The sequence below is a fragment of the Podarcis cretensis genome (assembly GCF_951804945.1).
Source record: "Podarcis cretensis genome assembly, chromosome: 1".
NCBI classification, from domain to species: domain Eukaryota; kingdom Metazoa; phylum Chordata; class Lepidosauria; order Squamata; family Lacertidae; genus Podarcis; species Podarcis cretensis.
In genome coordinates this window covers 15,364,840-15,384,321 of record NC_137170.1, presented here as the reverse complement: position 1 = coordinate 15,384,321, position 19,482 = coordinate 15,364,840, and the positions used below count along the sequence as shown (strand labels likewise).

At 46.6% G+C, this 19,482-nt stretch overlaps 1 protein-coding gene and 1 long non-coding RNA gene across 2 annotated transcripts in view; one reads left to right on the top strand and one right to left on the bottom strand.

Moving 5' to 3' along the window:
• Positions 1-6,710, top strand: part of TRMT61A (tRNA methyltransferase 61A) — a 63,708-nt gene extending 56,998 nt beyond the window's left edge. Inside the window, exon 4 of the mRNA XM_079959574.1 lies at positions 5,211-6,710. Within this exon, the coding sequence (XP_079815700.1) occupies positions 5,211-5,539 (329 nt within the window). The 3' untranslated portion in view covers positions 5,540-6,710. The remainder of the gene's footprint in view (positions 1-5,210) is intronic.
• A 5,426-nt stretch (positions 6,711-12,136) lies between these two features.
• LOC307208803 lies at positions 12,137-15,575 on the bottom strand. The gene is made up of 3 exons (XR_013835241.1): positions 15,477-15,575; positions 12,317-14,891; positions 12,137-12,147 (listed from the first exon to the last, which is right to left on the bottom strand). It is a non-coding gene; the product is annotated as an uncharacterized lncRNA (long non-coding RNA).
• Positions 15,576-19,482: the final 3,907 nt, after the last annotated feature.

The following is a 19,482-nucleotide window of genomic DNA, read 5'->3' as shown; positions in this document are numbered from 1 at the left end:
ATCTTGCGAAGCAAGCCCATAGGGAAATTCATTTTGTGAAGCGCCTCCAAAACGGAAAACCCTTTCGTCTAGCGGGTTTTCCGTCTTGCGAGGCGTTCGTCTTGCGGGGCACCACTGTAAGCAGCTATCTTCTTTTTTAAAGACATCTGAAGGCAGCCCTGTTTAGGGAAGTTTTTAATATTTAATGCTGTATTGTTTTTAACACTTGATTGGAAGCCGCCCAGAGTGGCTGGGGAAACTCAGCCAGATGGGCGGGGTATATATAATAAATTATTATTATTATTATTATTATTATTATTATTAACCTAGGCTTAAGGTGCCATTTGGCAGGTAGCTTATACAGTGGTACCTCGGGTTACAGACGCTTCAGGTTACGTGATTTCGGGTTGTGCACCGCGCCGAACCCGGAAGTACCGGAACGGGTTACTTCCAGGTTTTGGCGCTCATGCATGCACAGAAGCACTAAATCACGCTTTGTGCACAAGCGCCGTATCACGATCCGCGCATGCGCAGACACGGCACTGTGGGTTGCGAACGTGCCTCCCACACAGATCACGTTCGCAACCCAAGGTTCCACTGTATATCTAAGTTTCAAACATTGGCTCCCAGATAAAAATGTAACCTGCCAAGATTTGGGTGTTTCTCTCACTCAGGAGTTACGGTGAAATTTGTGGTGGGCAGCAGATGCAGATTGTGTGTGTGTGTGTTGTAGGCTTTCTGTGGTTGCCTTCTGGTGACCTCTGATTCCCCTCTAGTTTGGAGATAGTAAGAAGCAAGCATCCTTCACCTCCTGCCCATTTGACCTGGTTCCTCTCTTGTGGTCAACCTTTTGACCTCTTCCCTCAAGCGATTGTGGCGCAGACACCCCACTGCAGATGGGCAAACAAGCATCTGCTTTGCTAGCGGATTTGAATTTTAGAAGAAGATGGGGCGGAAACTGCAAAAAAAAGTCCTGCTTGTGGGTACCACAGTTTCGGAGGATTAATAAAAACTGAACTTCGGGTTGAAGACTCAGCTCTAAGCAAAAACCCATGGAAGGAAGTGGATGACATCTAGCTAGAACCATGCTCAGTTGTGCAGATGTCCTTATTTCAATTTTACAGCCCGCTTCTGCAAATGTACAGAAGGTCTGTGTAGTAGTGCGTAGACCAGGGATTGCCAACCTTTTGTGGGTCAGGGAAGAGACAATGGAGCGCACATCTGGGCATGAAGGCAAACTGCTGCATTTGCAGCACCAAAGTGACCGAAGTTGAGGCTGATGGCTTTCCACTTCATTGGATGAAGTGGGATCTCGTCCACGGAAGGTTATGCCACCATAAATCTATCGTGTCTTGTGGCACCTCTAAAGACTGGTCTTTTAGCTCCAACGTCATCTGCCAACAACCCCTTTGCTTCCTTCTCCCACTTCGGTCTCTCCTCAAAAGCCACTTCTTCCACAATTATATTTTATGTACAGTGGTACCTCGGGTTAAGAACTTAATTCGTTCTGGAGGTCCGTTCTTAACCTGAAACTGTTCTTAAGCCGAGGTACCACTTTAGCTAATGGAGCCTCCCGCTGCCGCCACGCGATTTCTGTTCTCATCCTGAAGCAAAGTTCTTAACCTGAGGTACTATTTCTGTCAGGGGTCTGTAACCTGAAGCGTCTGTAACCTGAAGCATCTGTAACCCAAGGTAAAGGTAAAGGGACCCCTGGCCATTAGGTCCAGTCGCGGATGACTCTGGGGTTTGCGGCGCTCATCTCGCTTTATTGGCCAAGGGAGCCAACATAGTTTTTCCAGGTCATGTGGCCAGCATGGCTAAGCCGCTTCTGGCGAACCAGAGCAGCGCACAGAAACGCTGTTTACCTTCCTGCCGGAGCGGTACCTATTTATCTACTTGCACTTTGATGTGCTTTCAAACTGCTAGGTTGGCAGGAGCAGGGACCGAGCAACAGGAACTCACCCTGTCGCGGGGATTCGAACCGCCGACCTTCTGATCAGCAAGCCCTAGGCTCTGTGGTTTAACCCGCGTCCCTAGGTACCAAGGTACCAATGTATTAAATTTACATCCTGCCCTTCTTACCAGAGAAGCTCAGGGCAACAAACACAAAAAAGTTGCAATGACACAATTAAGAATTCATATTTTTAAACAAAAAACACTTTAAACATTTAAAAGCACATAAAAGCAACCACATTCCTCTCACCGCTAAGAAGTTCATGGTTGCCATGGCCAGCATCTTTGAGCCAACAAACGGCTGAGTGAGCAGGAATGCTTTTAAATGAGGGAGGCAGAGAAGTCTCACCAGGAAGGACATTCCACAAGCAGGGATTATTTTTCCACCTACTGTAAAATCCCAGGCTTTTTAAATACCTTCACCCCACCCCAGCCTAATGTATAGTGACAGCCGTTTGTTTATAATTGTTCTTTTTTTAATATTGAATTTTAAGTTGCTGTGACCTGACCTGAAACCTTCTGGCAAATGGGCAAGTAAAAAATCAAAATAATGATAATAATGATAATAATAATAATAATAATGTAAGACTTTTTATCACCTGTAATGGCGTGCAGGACATCTTTTAGAGCAGGAGCAATGATGTCATCCGGCAGAATGGCGGGGTAAAGGAGGTGATAAGGAGGCTTTCAAGTTTTATTATTGTTTGAGATAGGTTAGCTGCTAGGGAGGCAGAGAGAGAGAGAAAAAAAGAAAGTAATTCAGGGTTCGTTGGCACTTTTTTCTTTGTCCTTGATTCACCCTAGCAGTTTAAAGGGTGACATTTCTTTGCAGGAGTGTTTGCATTTCTAATTAAACACCAAGTTTAAATTTCAGCTGACTGGAGGTATTTTGTAAAAGCTCAATGTGAGGGTGGGGGGTTGTTTTGTTTTTTAAAGAACAAGCTGGGATTTGTTCTGTAAACAGGGAGGATGTATTCAGCTAAGCGTTACTCAAAGTAGATCCATTGAAATGAATGGACATGGCTATGTTAGGTCCATTAATTCCAGTGGGTTTACTCTGAGTAAAACAGCTGAATAACCCATATACAGTGGTACCTCGGGTTAAGTACTTAATTCGTTCCGGAGGTCCGTTCTTAACCTGAAACTGTTCCTAACCTGAAGCACCACTTTAGCTAATGGGGTTTCCTGCTGCCGCTGCTCCGCCAGAGCCCGATTTCTGTTCTCATCCTGAAGCAAAGTTCTTGACCTGAAGCACTATTTCTGGGTTAGCGGAGTCTGTAACCTGAAGCATATGTAACCTGAAGCGTATGTAACCCGAGGTACCACTGTATCTTGTTAGCTGATCCTTTTTTAAAAAAGAGTATCATATTGTTAGTGGGAATAGATGGATATGGGCAGCTGGCTGGATTTTCTTAAGAGGTGTGGTTTTGGAACCCATCACGAAGAACTCTTGCACTTCAAAGTTTACAATTTTGCTGCTGATTGCCTATTGATGTTTTGCATAGGGCTTAAAGCAACATTCCTTCTTAAACAGGTAGATAAGTAGTCATAATAGGAAAAGAAACGATAAAACATTCAGTTTAAGCCTAGCCATGTAAGGCCTGTGGATCCACAGTCCTTATGTGGTCTAATGCTGGCATTCATATGAATGCATATATATATATATATATATATATATATATATATATATATATATATAAATTAACAGAAGCAATTATATCTCTCTAAACCATGTGGATTGTCTGCTCCTTGTAGCCCCAGAAATTATATTTGTGTGTTTCCTGTGCAAGTGTGCTTCCTTCTGCTGGGATTGTGGGCTGCTGTTTGAGTCTGATTAACTTCTGTTTTCAAGCGCTGGATATCTGGGACACAAGGAAGGGCTGTAGCTCAGCAACAGAACATCTGCTTTCCTTGCAGAAGGTCCCGGGTTCAGTCCCTGGCATCTCCAGATAGGGCTGGGAGAGGTCTCAAATTTTGGAGAGATGCTGCAAGACATTAAGGTGGGCACGTATTCAGCTAAATCAGGGTTTCAGCTAAACTTGGGTCCCCAGCTGGTTTTGGACTACAACTCCCATCATCTCTGACCACTGGACCTGCTAGCTAGGGATGATGGGAGTTGTAGTCTAGCAACAGTTGCAGACCCAGGTTTGAGACAACCTGAGCTAGATGCATCTAGGTTGGGCTCTGTATAAAAGACTGCTGTGTTCTTCAGTGTACTGGCAAGCAGCAAAGGCAACTCGTGAGATATCCCTGAGATATATCCCCAAGGCGTAGTGAGGTAGCCAGCATTGTGTAAGTCTGGAAGAGGTTGTGCAATGCCTTCCTTCCTGCAAAGGGAGGCAAAAAAACAGGATTACCGGTTACATTTGCACACGTCTACTGTTTATAATGTTGGGTGGTGTCCAATTAGACAGTTCCACTAGTCCGTCCAAGGACCTTTCATGCTGTACAACCCCTAAAGATGTTCTTCCCACAACAAAGACGAAGGCAGGGAAGTTCCATTGCACAGTTGAAAGTCCTTGGTGCCGGTGGAACTGTTTAATTGGATGCCACCCTTTTGGGGGGAGTGTGAGTCGAGGAGACACCAGGGGAGATTAGCTGCGTGCCTTTGCCGCCTGCCTGTCCCGATCACAAACCTTAAAATCTTTTCTCCGTCCCGAGACAACTTGTACAGCAGCAGAGGAAAAGAGAGACCGTCACTGTTTACACAACTCTGACATTAACGAAGCACATTGTGCGAAAGTCAGTATCTCTTTACTGAGGTGCTATAGCATCTGTGTGAAGGGTCTAGGAAGTGACATGCTAACAACCCAGGGACCAGGCACAAGGATAAGGCACAGACTGTTCCTGTTGCCTGTCTGCATGCACGCCGATGAAATACAGAAAAGGTGCAGAAATACTCTCTGTGCTGAAAGTCCTGCCCTTTCTAAACCCTTTACAGAATTTTGCTTGCACTGAATTGCAGGAGGCAGATCCTCGCCCCTGCACTCACCCACCTCTCTCTAAATCTCCAGTGTGTAGGAGTCAGCACCTTTCCCCACTTTGTATAAAACCAGGAAATCGAAAAAACTGTGCCTGTCATAGAATTTACATCAGGGGGGGCTGCCCCAGCGACTTCAGCAAAGCTGCTATGGAAATAAGTGATTCACAGAATCTGAGCTCGGGTAGCACTGCTAGGGAACGGGGTTTGGAGGAGATTAGCCAGGCTGCCGCTTCTCATTCATTCATTCATTCATTCATTCATTCATCCTCTTTTCTCCCTCCCTCTTTTTCTGTAGGTGGACGCATCTGTTCCTTTTCCCCTTGCATCGAACAAGTGCAAAGGACCTGCCTGGCCCTGGAGGAACACGGCTTTGCCGAATGTAACACTCTGGAGATCCTGCTGAGAGTGTACAACGTTCGGACAATCAGCTTGCCAGTCCCTGACCTTGGAAAAGGAATCGGGGGTAACGCCAGAGCAGAGTCTGACAAAGGCAGCCCATCCGATCAGGGTGCCTCCTCTGCTGGTCTCCAGCAGGGAAACGCACAGTTTAAAAGCGGTGTGCCGCCAAGGGAGATGGTGGGTCACACTGGGTATTTGACCTTCGCTACCAAAAGCCTATTTTAGTTACTCGCGAAGCTAGCGGCCTCCTTGCTGCCCTGCCTCCCTCCCAATCAAGCATCCTGATCTTTTTTTGCTCATCGGGCAATTCCATATATAGTCAGACTGAGTAAGATTATGCTTTTGTTTAAATAGCACGCAGGAGCGCTAACCAGATCAGCCTTGCAGTACACTGTCCTTCTGGAACAGTGCTTGGCTGCCTGTCAGGTAGGAAGATGGATTAGCAGCTAATAGCTGTGGGATGGACTTTGCAAAGCAAAAGCCACTTACTGAGGTTGTTTGGGGCAGGGAGGAGGGATGTCAACAAGGTTTCCTTTATCTTTCTAGAACCCCTGCATTGATTCTTCTCTCTAAGAGGGTGTGCAATGGGGAGAATTTTTGCTTCTGGTTTTGTATTTGCCGTTGGGAATCTATTTAATATTTGGATTTTTAAAAAATAAAAAAGATTTTTGCCGTAGGCCCAGAATTGGCCCAGCAGCCCCTGCAAAGAGAGTCTAAAAAGGCAGGCGGATGTGTGGATCCATATATTCGTATACATGCATACATAGGTGAACCACCCTGGAAAGAGCATCAAACCCAATTTATTGTGGTTGCATGACGTGAGTGAGTCTCCCTTGTCACAAACATTCAAAGCACAGGGCTAGCTTTTGAGGGGAGAAAGTTAGGCTGCAAGTCTTCACCCTGACATCTAATGCTGAATGGAGCTGGAGGTTTCCTATAGGAAGTATCATTTAGTCTCATCCCTGCTTGCATCCTGAAATAATTCTGTTCAGGGACAGCTCTTCTACCTCTTCTGTCTGAGCAAAATCCTCAGCACAATCGCACATTCACTTGGTCCTGAATAAATGGCTCGATTTGCATCCTGCTTCCTCGCTGCCAAACAACAAGCAGCAAAAAACCCTCCCTTATTCAGTTAGTCCTGTATTGTAAGACGGTACTTGTATTTACAGATGTCCATTGCTGTAAACAGAACAAACCCTTCCCTGGTGTTCTTAACCAGCGTATAAGCACGTCACAATCTTATCTTCCTAGGACCTGGGTGAAATGCGAGCCACGAGGCAAATCTTTTTATCCATTCCATGCGCCGGCTGATTAATAGATATGCCTGAAAGTGCGAATCCGGTTTTGCCCTTTTCTTGACCAAAAATAAACATGGCTGAGCTTTCGATGGGTTACAGCCCCGGTGCTAATCTGTAGCAGTTTAACAAAAGTTCTGCCAACCGCGGCGAGCAAAGATAGAACAGCTGAGCAGATTAAAAACCAGGAAAGCAAATCATTTGAGCTCGAAGCTGTTACGTAAGTGTTCCAGGGCTGCAGCTTTCCGCCTCCTCCTCCTCCTCCTCTTCGGAAGGATGTTAAAAGTCTTCTGTTATGCAGTGCTCGAAAGTACTTTTGAGGGAAAGCAGGATAGAAGGTTCTACTGCTGCTGCATCATTAATGCCTGCCTGCAAGCAAAGAGAGAACAGCAGGCATATGTAAACATCAGATCAACTGGGGAAGAGGAGGGGGAGCTGCTTAAACCTACAAAAGGAGAGGAAACAGAACCAATTGAATGCCTCTGTCCTGAAGGTGCCTGCACTCAAATCGACACTGTATGTCCTTGGTACAATATGCTTCTAGTGCAAAGCCGGGAAAGGGGGAGGGGACTTTTTCCAGACTCCCATTTGAGCAACCTTATAGGGGGTCACATGCAGGTGATGGGCGTGGCCACAGGCAAAATGGGCGGAGCAACGGATGTAAATTCTACCTTTGTGCAGTAGGTTAGATGGGATGTTTTCCGAGGTTGACGAGCCGACGGCTGGACGATATCTCGTTTTCAACATCGCAATATATCACCAGCTAAACATCCTGATACACTGATTTATCACAACGTCTGATATAAGGATAGAGCTACATAGGGGCGACGCGGGTGGCACTGTGGGTTAAACCACAGGGCCTAGGACTTGCCGATCAGAAGATCAGCGGTTCGAATCCCCACAACGGGGTGAGCTCCCGTTGCTTGGTCCCTGCTCCTGCCAACCTAGCAGTTCGAAAGCACGTCAAAGTGCAAGTAGATAAATAGGTACCACTCCGGCGGGAAGGTAAACAGCGTTTCTGTGCACTGCTCTGGTTCGACAGAAGCGGCTTAGTCATGCTGGCCACATGACCCAGAAGCTGTATGCCGGGTCCCTCGGCCAATAAAGCGAGATGAGAGCCGCAACCCCAGAGTCGGTCACGACTGGACCCAATGGTCAGGGGTCCTTTTACATAGGGGCACTGGCTGGATTCACGGTTTTCCCCGCATTGTGATTTTTGCATAGCACACACACACACACACACACACACACACCCTGCATCATGATTCACAATATTTTTGCCAGATCAAAAAATATGAAACCAATAACACAATAGGGGCTTCAAACCATTTTTGGATGCTATTTTGATATATTGCCCAGACCTAGGCGAGGCTCGTCTACCCCTCACTTCCTTCTACAGCACACACAGAAAACTCCTCCTTGACCATTGGACCCACTATTGGTCTTGTCTGCTCAAGTTGCTGGAGCCTGTTTTCACATGCAAGGGAAGTCCCTAACTCATGAGGGGTTGAGAACCATTGGCTGCCCTCACCTGGTTTAGCTGGCTAGTTGAAACTGTTTGCCAGGGTGTAGCTGCTGTCGCATGCTGACAGCTTCTAGGAGCCACAGGTGAGAGCTGCGAATGGGGATGAGCGACCCCAGAAGGAACAGGCTTGAATGATGTCTTGAATGCCTCCTTCTGGCAACTACTGCAGCCAAGCTGGTGCCAAACGCCTTGCTCTGCTTTCCTTTGGACCACATCTGCCAGCCAGGCCAAATGCAGAGGGGGGGGGGTGTCTCGTCATCTGGACAGCCCAGGACCTCCAGACACACTGCCTAGGCTTGTGCCCTGGGGAAATCCCTTGGGTGCTGCTAACACAATAGTTTGACTCCACCCCCAAGAGGCACACACCATTGTCTCTCAATACTGATGGATGCCAACAAGAGTAGGCTAAATTCTACACAGAGTCGGACCCTGCTCTCCACCCTCCATCCGGGCAAGCAAGAGAGATTATGTGAGTACAAGGACTCATTCCAGTCCTGGCAAAAACGCTCAAAGGAAGGTGCAGATCAGGGCTGGGGAGGGGATGTGGCCATTGGGGAATCCCAAGGGCTGAACAGAGAGACCCGAGGGCTACATCAGGCTCTCGAAGGCAAACTGAAATGAAATGCTGCAATCAGCAGTGCGGATGTGATTTAATTTGGGCTTATTTCATGTGGCATTGGCCCGTTCATTCAGAAGTAAGTGGCGTTCAGTGGTGCTTGTCCTGAGAAAATGTTTGCAGCCTTAGCCAGCCTCATGAAGCCTCCCCCCTGTTGCTCCAGCGTTCGCTGCATTGCAGCGAGTTGGAAAGTGCTGTAACAGAGGGCTGTATTTTCTTCCCCTTTTGCCGCAGGACAGGACATCAAACATACAATGCTATAAAAATGCCAAGCACTTTTCTTTGGTATTAAAAAGGAAGAGGAAGCAATAAAGGGACAGAGCAGGGATGGGTTTCTAAAAGTTAGAAACCCTAAATGCACAGCACTTTTTGCAGCTGGGTGGGTTAAGTTGCCTGTGCATAGCTTGTGGCAGCCTTTGGCAACCTGACGCCCCCAGGGGTTTTGGATTACAGCTGCCCCTGTTGGAAATTGTGGTCCAAAGTATCCGGGTTGGTGAAGACAGGCTTATAGTGTCAATACCTCCTAGGTTGTCCCTTGCTCCCGGTTAAAATCTTGCAGTCAAACTAGGGACTCACATCTCTGCCATTATTCATTGCTGGTGCCCCATTCCTGGATTTCACAGGAGAGCGATGGAGGGTACAGCCTGTTCTCTTTGGTAGCTGCCTTCTTCCTTGACTCGCTCGCCTAGGCAGGTGTGGGAGGGATGCCATTCCCTGCAGACAAGTCTCTGCGTGCCTGATTGAATTGCAAAGTGTCCTCCAGCATCCCTGGCGGAAAGGGAGAGTGCTGCTCCAAAGCCGCCGCTGGCAGTCTTGATGAAGACAATCTCTGCAGCTTGAGTCAAGCAAGACATGCAGACAGAGAGATGGGAGATAGAGAGGGCTGCATGCATAAATTTTAAGCGCCCTGTGGATCAGACCAAAGGCTTCACTAGTCCAGCACCCTCTTCCCACAGATGCCTGTGGGAAGCCCACAAACAGAGCCTGAAGTACAACACTCCATGCGTGAATCTCCATGTTAGGAGATTCAGGACCAATAAAAATCATTACTTTTTCAGCCAGTGCATAGCTAAAAGATATGAAACTTGCTCCCATAGGTGGCAGTAATGGAACCGAGTTGGATGGTTTTAAAAGGGGATTGGACAACTGCATGGGGCAGAGGGCTATCGATGAATAGCCATAGTTTAGAGGTACCTAAGGAAGTCAGACTATCCTCCACCAGGGCCAGGGCCTTCTCAGTGATGGCTCCAACCTGGTGGAATGCTCTGTCCCATGAGACTAGGGCCCTTCAAGATTTAACCTCCTTCCGTCGGGCCTGTAAGACAGAGCTATTCCACCTGGCCTTCAATTTGAATTCAGCCTGATCTTTTATTTTCCTTCTCTTCCCTCCCCTTCCCTTTTTATGAAGATCATCCTCTCTGAGACTCCACAGCTAATTCTCCCCTGGCCTCCTTGCTGGCCCAAGTAGGACTAATTCAGCCAGCTAGCCCTGGGGATTATGTAATGCTTATTAGATGGATTTCCCTTAAATTGATTTCTGAACTTTGAATTTTATTGTTATTCATGTCTTTATACTGTATTTTATGCTGCTTTTACAATTAAGTGTTTTAAATTTGTTGTTAGCCGCCCTGAGCCCGGTTTTTGAATCGGGAAGGGCGGGGTATAAATAAATAAAAAAATATTATTATTATTATTATTTATTATCGATGGCTACTAGCCACGATGACTGTGCTCTGCCTCCACAGTTGGAGGCAGCGATGATTCTGGGTACCACTTGCTGGAAACCGCACGAGTGGGGCATCCTCTTGCCCTCAAGTCCTGTTTGCAGGTTTCCCACAGGTATCAGTTTTGACCACTGTGAGAACAGGAGGCTGGACTAGATGGGCCATTGGCCTGATCCAGAGGCTCTTGCGCTCTTAAGATACATGCTTTTCATCCGTTCAAGCCCAGCACATGTTATCTACACCAAGGCATTCTGGGGTGTCCTTTAGATCTTCAGAGCTGGCAGATATGCCCGGCTCTTCTGACGTGATTTGGGGACGTGGAGCAGCACACCCACCTCTGCAGCTGCTCCAACAGACTGGCTTCGAAGATGTCAATGTGTGGGAAGCACTGACCTCACTCTCGTCGTTTCTGTAGTTCTTTTGCATGCACAAAGGTCTTACATTTCTTACCTTATAAGAACATGTGGTTTTAAGAACTGGCTTGCAGGATCTCTGACCAAGGGACCATCAGTTCTACATTTGGGTTCCAGATTCCAGCCTGCTGCTCCTTATCTCCATAGAGAGCCCTCTTCACTCTGCAAAATAAAGTTCAGGAAAAGCTATCCTATGGTCTATTAATGAGGCTGGTTAATAATGTAAGAATCTGCACACATTGACATAGCATTGCTTTTGAGGAAGGGCCCACAGAGCTCTCTCTGTCTCTTGACTGCTGGAAAAGCCACACGGAGATTTCAGCACATGCTACTTACATACTTTCAAGCCTCTCTTTACAGTCTTAAGGACCAGAAACTTGTGTTTCTAAAACCGGGGGGGGGGGGGGGGGGAGAGAACACTTAGCGGCACTACAGAAGCCTCATGTATTTCTAGAACACAGATATGAAAAGATTTTAAAACTTTTCAAAGAGTAAATCTATGGAATGTGGCCCATATACAATTGCAGGCGGTGTCTATCACATCAGTATATTCTAAAATATCTCAACAATGGTGCACAGAAAAATGTATTCTGAAATACTTAGCTGTGCCGACTCAAATTCCCACTGCACCACACTGTGTGTCTTCATTTCCGTGTTGTGAAGCACATAGGATTGCTTGGTTGTTATTGTACAGTCTATTGGTCAGGGGCCATAGGACTTACTTTTTGTAACGTTGCTGAAACATTTTCATACCTGTTACAGAAATGCATGCAGTTTATTTGGTACCTTGACTCTGTCTATCCTTTTGCATCTATTCATTGGTCATGGACTACCGTATTTTTCGCTCTATAACACGCACCTGACCATAACACGCACATCGTTTTTAGAGGAGGAAAACAAAGGGAAAAACATTCTGAATGAAACAGTGGATGTATCATTTTTGGGCTTCATGCTTTGGCCACAGACATGTGATCTGATGGTGAATTTGGGGTGACCCAATGCAAAAATCCTGAGAATTCCTGTGGATCCATGCTTTGTAACCACGTTTTTGCACCATTGCAGCCCCAAGCAACAGTGGGTGCGTGATTTGGGGGGGGGGCAGGCTGTAGCCATGGACATGCTATGTGATCTGATGGTGAATTTGGGGTGACCCAATGCAAAGGTCCTGAGGATCCATGTGGATCCATGCTTTGTAACCACGTTTTTGCACCATTGCAGCCCCAAGCAACAGTGGGTGCGTGATTTGGGGGGGGGGGCAGGCTGTAGCCATGGACATGCTATGTGATCTGATGGTGAATTTGGGGTGACCCAATGCAAAGGTCCTGAGGATCCATGTGGATCCATGCTTTTTAACCACGTTTTTGCACCATTGCAGCCCCAGGCAACAGTGGGTGCATGATTTTTGGGGGGGCAGGCTGTAGCCATGGACATGCTATGTGATCTGATGGTGAATTTGGGGTGACCCAATGCAAAGATCCTGAGGATCCATGTGGATCCATGCTTTTTAACCATGTTTTTGCACCATTGCAGCCCCAGGCAACAGTGGGTGCGTGATTTTGGGGGGGCAGGCTGTAGCCATGGACATGCTATGTGATCTGATGGTGAATTTGGGGTGACCCAATGCAAAGATCCTGAGGATCCATGTGGATCTATGCTTTGTAACCACATTTTAAGTGGGGAGCGAAGGAAAAACAAAGAAGGGACATGAGAGGGGTGTGCAGAGAAGCAGCTGGCTAAGAATGCAGGAGAGGGATTTAACGGAGGGAGGAAAGAAAGGCAATAGTTTCCCCCCACCCAAGCCAGCCATCTCTCTCTCTCTCTCTCTCTCTCTCTCCCTCTCTCTCTCCCCCTCCCCCCTCTCTCTCCCTCTCCCCCAGCAGTACCGGAGCACAGAGACGACACTTTCCCCTCTTCTTGCCTGGAGGGGAGGAACGCAGGAGAGGGATTTAACGGGAGGGAGGAAAGAAAGGCAAAAGTTTCCCCCCACCCAAGCCAGCCATCTCTCTCTCTCTCTCTCTCTCTCTCCCTCTCTCTCTCTTCCTCCCTCCCTCTCTCTCTCCCTCCCTCCCCCCTCTCTCTCCCTCTCCCCCAGCAGTACCGGAGCACAGAGACGACACTTTCCCCTCTGCTTGCCTGGAGGGGAGGGGCTTTCCCTGCTCTTTGTTCCGTTTGAGCAAACACAGCAAGGAAACAGAGGAGGGTGGGCAGTAAGACCCTGAGGCAGAATGCCGGAAAGCAGCCGCTTCCTCTTTTCAAGTTTCCCTTCTAGGAGACCCGCGATTTGATTTTTGCCTGCTTTTTCGGCTCCAGGGACCACACATTCGCTCTATAACACGCACAGACATTTCCCCTTCCTTTTTAGGAGAAAAAATCTGCGTGTTGTAGAGGGAAAAATACGGTATATTATTTAGGTTTGATTTCATTGTCTAAACCGTGAGGTTCCCATCTTAGTGGAGGACCACCACTAGGTGGTAGAAAACATGCTTTGCTTGCAGAAAGTCTCAGGTTCCGTGCTTGTCATCTCCAGTTAAAAGAAATTGAGGTAGCAAGTGATGGGAAAAGGCCTTTGTCTGCCTGAGATTTTGAAGATCTGTTGCCTTTCGGAATATACAATAACAGACTTGATGGACAGATAGCCTGACTGGGTAAGGCAGCTTCCTGCAATTATAGCTAAAAGCCATGACTAGCATTGTCCTTTATTCATTTATCTTCCTATTTTTTAAAAAAGCCATCAGCTAGCGACCGGCACTGTAGAGAGCCATGTCTAAGCTTCTGCTGTGGCATCAGTTTCAGATGATGTGAGTCCTGATGTATCTGACCACATGCTCGGTAAGTCTGCCCTGGGCCCAGTTGCTGGCATTTATCTTTCTTGGGAGACAGTGCTCCTTTGGGGGTGAAGTCAAACTGTGGGATGGTTGCAGGGCTTGCCATGACCACAGAGACTGATATGGGAGAGACATGTTTTGTTGCAGCTGGGGCAGATGAAGGCATCCGGTTGAGCTGCTGCAGATGCACCAGCACGTTTCTTCTCTCTGTGCTCCTCCCAGAAGTCATTCCCACTCGGGTCACATGGCCTGACTGTCTCCAGGCACTGCGGTTGTCTGCAAAGGATTCCCACATGACAGGGTTGATGTTGCCAGACTCCATGTCATGTTTGGAGACATCTCTAGGGCAGAGATGGTCTGCCAGTGGGCCTGGTGCCAGCTCCCCATAGGACATGTCCTCGGGGAGCCTGCCATCTTCCTTTCTGTGGACATAACCAAGCCAGTGTAGATGTTTCTGAGATAGGAGTGCAAACATGCTGGGAACATGCTGAATCAAGCCATTGGTCCATCATCCACAACATTGTCTACACTGACTGGCAGTAGCTCTCCAGAGTTTTAGGCAGGGGAGGAGGAGCTGGGGGTTGAACACGAGACATTATTCATCCAAAGCATCTGCAGCTTTCGGTACCACTGGCCATGGCAATCTGGAGCAATTCTGTGATAGGAGTATTGGAAACACTATGATAATTCTGATCATATCTACATTGGGTGAGTGTTCATCAGCCCCTTGATGTCTACACTATGGTGTACTATAGGGTACCATTTTATCTCCAGTACTTTTTATCTTCTTATCTGGGGGTGGGATGCCATCAACATGACACCAATGTTTATTGATACATAAATCGTTCAGACTCTGGTGGGAGTCCCACTCATGGGAAAATGTGGCACGATCTAAAGTGATCAAATGAAACTTTTATTACAGGGGTGGCCAACTCCCAAGAGACTACGATCTACTCACAGAGTTAAAAACTGGCAGTGATCTATCCCCTTTTGGAGGAGTTGGGTCAAATTTGCTGAGTTTTTTCAGGGGGGAGGTAAAATTTTCAGCTTTTTTTAGGGGAGCCACAGTTGTTCAGCTTCTTTGGAGGGAGCCAGTGATCTACCAGTGATCTACCGCGGACATCCAGTGATCACGATCTACCTGTTGGACATGCCTGTATTGCACAGCATGACAAAAAACTGTAATTTTATTATAGAATCATAGAATCATAGAGTTGGAAGAGACCACAAGGGCCATCGAGTCCAACCCCCTGCCAAGCAGGAAACACCATCAGAGCGCTCCTGACATATGGTTGTCAAGCCTCTGCTTAAAGACCTCCAAAGAAGGAGACTCCACCACACTCCTTGGCAGCAAATTCCACTGTCGAACAGCTCTTACTGTCAGGAAGTTCTTCCTAATGTTTAGGTGGAATCTTCTTTCTTGTAGTTTGGAGCCATTGCTCCGTGTCCGCTTCTCTGGAGCAGCAGAAAACAACCTTTCTCCCTCCTCTATGTGACATCCTTTGATATATTTGAACATGGCTATCATATCACCCCTTAACCTCCTCTTCTCCAGGCTAAACATGCCCAGCTCCCTTAGCTGTTCCTCATAAGGCATCGTTTCCAGGCCTTTGACCATTTTGGTTGCCCTCCTCTGGACACGTTCCAGTTTGTCAGTGTCCTTCTTGAACTGTGGTGCCCAGAACTGGACACAGTACTCCAGGTGAGGTCTGACCAGAGCAGAATACAGTGGTACTATTACTTCCCTTGATCTAGATGCTATACTCCTATTGATGCAGCCCAGACAGGGTATTTGTTGTTTACTGTTGCAACAATTATGTTCTCAAAACATATCTGTACCATCAAAAATAAATAAATACATTATGCTGGTGACACTCGGCTCTTCCTCTCTGTTGCATCTGAATCAGAATCAATTTGGGACTTCACATGCCCAAACTGGAGAGGCAGGTGAGTGGAAAGACATACCTTCCAATCACAGATTCCCTCCCCATTTTCATTTTAAAGCAATGCTTCCACTTATAAATTTATTCCATATATATATTGATTGTTTTTCAGGCCTGCCATGGCCTACCTAGGACGAAAAGAGTAGTCTTTTAATTTTGCAAGCTGATGAACAGCAAGAGCTGACAACCTGTGATCAATCACCTCTAGGACCTGGATGTGAAGCAATTTGTCGTATGCTGTGAATGATTTATACAAGGAGACAAGCAATTCCTCCCAGCTGCAGAGGAAGACTGGCACTGCCAAATTAGAAAGAGCTTCACAGGTACGAGACATACACGCCTGTGGATGTTACAGAGTCATCTCCCTGGGGTGCTGCAGGGTGCTATTCAGTTCCTGATGCTATTTAATAGCTATGTGAAGCCGCTGGAACAGTCATCAGGAGTTTTGGCAGCAAGGTGCCACCAGAATGCTAGTGACACTCAGCTATAGTTCTCCAGGCAATCTGAATCAAGAGAGGCTGGTGAAGATGAAATCATTTTAATATTTCTTGTAAACTGCTTAGAGGTTTTATTTATTTACTTATTAAAAATATATGGCACTGCATCGTTAAAAATATATCACAGCAGTTTGCAGCAATATAAAAAACATGAAACCTGACAAAATCATTAAAAGCTAAAAGCATGTTTCATTACAATCAAACAGTAATATAACGCCAAGGTTGCAGGTTTGATCCCCCTAAGGGACAGCTGCACATTCCTGCATTGCAGGGAGTTGGACTAGATCAGAGCTTCCCAAACTTGGGTTTCTTAGCAGCTGTTGGACTACAACTCCCATCATCCCTGGCTAGCAGGACCAGCAGTCAGGGATGATGGGAATTGTAGTCCCAAAACAGCTGGAGACCTAAGTTTGGGAAAGCCTGGACTAGATGATTCTCAGGGTCCCCCTTCCAAATCTATGATTCTATGAAATAAATGTAAGAAGAGTTTTGCTGGATCAGGCCAATGGTTCATCTTAATCCAGAATCTTGTTCTCACTGTGACCAGCCAGATACTCTAACGGGAAGCTGAAAAGCAGGACCGGATGAGCACAAAATCACTCTTATCTACTCGTGGTTTCCTGAAACTGTTGCTCAGAGGCACAGTGTAGGTGGAATAGTGGAGACAGAACTTTCTGCACTTTTATTTATGTAATTTAAGCAATTTATCTCAGCAGCCAGGAGCATCATAGCCAGACACTGGAGAGACATGTCAGGCGTAAGCATGGACCAATGGTACCAAATCGTATGGGAAACAGCCTTATTAGAAAAACTAACCAAAAAACTGAAACTGACATAGGGACAAATAGAAGATGCCTTCACCCCGGTATGGTTACCCTTTATCACATACACAGCCCAACAAGACGACAACAAGAATCCTCCAACAACATACGAATCAATCTGGCTAACCTGATCCAAACACACACCCCACTCACACACAAAACCAAATCTCACTACAGTGGTACCTCGGGTTACATACGCTTCAGGTTACAGACTCCGCTAACCCAGAAATAGTCCTTCAGGTTAAGAACTTTGCTTCAGGATGAGAACAGAAATTGTGTTCCGGTGGCGCAGCAGCAGCAGGAGGCCCCATTAGCTAAAGTGGTGCTTCAGGTTAAGAACAGTTTCAGGTTAAGAACGGACCTGTGGAACGAATTAAGTTCTTAACCTGAGGTACCACTGTACAGCCAATCAAAGACAACCAACCACACCCTAGGCCACCCGCAACCTCTCTCACCACCAGAGAAATACAACAAGCAAATAGTAAGAGAAGGAACCCACACAAGTGACACTGGCAGAAAACCCCACACATACGCTAAGCAGAAGAATATAAGCATTGCCACCCGACCCCACCCTCCTCACCATGCCCCCTTCTCTTCTTTCCCCCTCTTTTCTTCTTGACCTAACACTGTATGCAGCACTTAACAATTCACAACACATGAAACTGATTGTAAAAAACACAATTTGAAAAGAGACAATGCATGTATTTTTGTAAACTAAGAAATCACACACACACCGCTTAAGTACAGTCATCTCTAAACAATGTACAAGAAACAAAACACAGAAAAGTAAAATATAAATAAATCTTAAGACAATTAAAGGACCCCTGACAGTTAAGTCCAGTCGCGAGCGACTCTGGGGTTGCGGCGCACATCTCGCTTTACTGGCCGAGGGAGCTGACGTTTGTCTGCAGACAGTTTTTCCAGGTCATGTGGCCAGCATGACTAAGCCACTTCTGGCGAAACCAGAGCGGCGCATGGAAATGCCATTTACCTTCCTGCCGGAGCAGTATCTATTTATCTACTTGCACTTTGACGTGCTTTTGAACTGCTAGGTTGGCAGGAGCAGGGACAGAGCGATGGGAGCTCACCCCGTCATGGGGATTCGAACCGCCGACCTTCTGATTGGCAAGTCCTAGGCTCTGTGGTTTAACGCACAGCGCCACCCGCGTCCCTGAAGACAATAAAACCAGACTTCAATTAAAGGGCTTGCAGGGTTGAAAAGATGTCTTCAGTAGGTGCTAGAACTTCAAGAGGGATTGGGTTTATCTGACCTCAACTGGAATAAAGTTGCACAAAATTGGGCCCAGAAAATTCATGACTCCTGCAGTATCCGAGCTGTGCATCCGAGCCATAGGGGACCATTAACAGTGCCCCCCCCCAAGTCCTCAGTAATTGGGCAGGGATATAAGGTATTCTTTAGAGAAAGTGGTGACCTTTAAGGAGGAATTGACCCAAACGATGCTTGCATTTTTGGTCCATTAAACTAGACTAGATTTCAAAGCTTCACTTTTCCTGTCACGTATTATTCAGGTAGCTTAATGTAGGTTAGAATCAGAGTTGGAGGATGCTTCAGATGTAGCTCATTAATTAACAATCAGCACATTTTATTTATTTAACTGTCTCTCCCACAGTTCTGGGCCACTCACAAAAAAAGAACAATTAAACATTAAAAAAAATAATGAGGAAACAGCCTTAAAGAAGGTGAAATTACAGAAGGAACAGTCAATAAAAGCAGCAATTCAAAAGCCTGTGCCTTCCACCTTTCCTTTTTCAGCAGTCAAACGCCTCTGAGAAAACGAATGTTTGAAATGTTCTACCTAAAATTCATAATCTTTAATTATCTGAAATGAAACAGTGCAGTAAAAGAACCTGCAGTCCAAAACCTTTGTTCTGAATGGAGTTTTCTGGTTTTGTTTTTTTAAAAGAAAACTTCTGTATTTAGTTTTATTTTTAAAAAGATTCTAGGTTTATTCTTTTAAAAAAAATCTTTCAGTTTCAGAAAACACATCTAACAAATAATCCCCATATACCCTTAGTTAGAGTTGATTATAGGAGTTAAGGGTCTTCTATTCTCCATCATGGGACGCAGGTGGCGCTGTGGGTTAAAGCCTCAGCGCCTAGGGCTTGCCGATCGAAAGGTCGGCGGTTCGAATCCCTGCGGCGGGGTGCGCTCCCGCTGCTCGGTCCCAGCGCCTGCCAACCTAGCAGTTCGAAAGCACCTCCGGGTGCAAGTAGATAAATAGGGACCGCTTACCAGCGGGAAGGTAAACGGCGTTTCCGTGTGCGGCTCTGGCTCGGCAGAGCAGCGATGTCACGCTGGCCATGTGACCGGAAGTGTCTCCGGACAGCGCTGGCCCCTGGCCTCTTAAGTGAGATGGGCGCACAACCCCAGAGTCTGTCAAGACTGGCCCATACGGGCAGGGGTACCTTTACCTTTTATTCTCCATCTTGTCTCAGAGTGAGCCATGGTAGCTGGTGCTGTACTGAATAGACACGTACCATAAAGTTT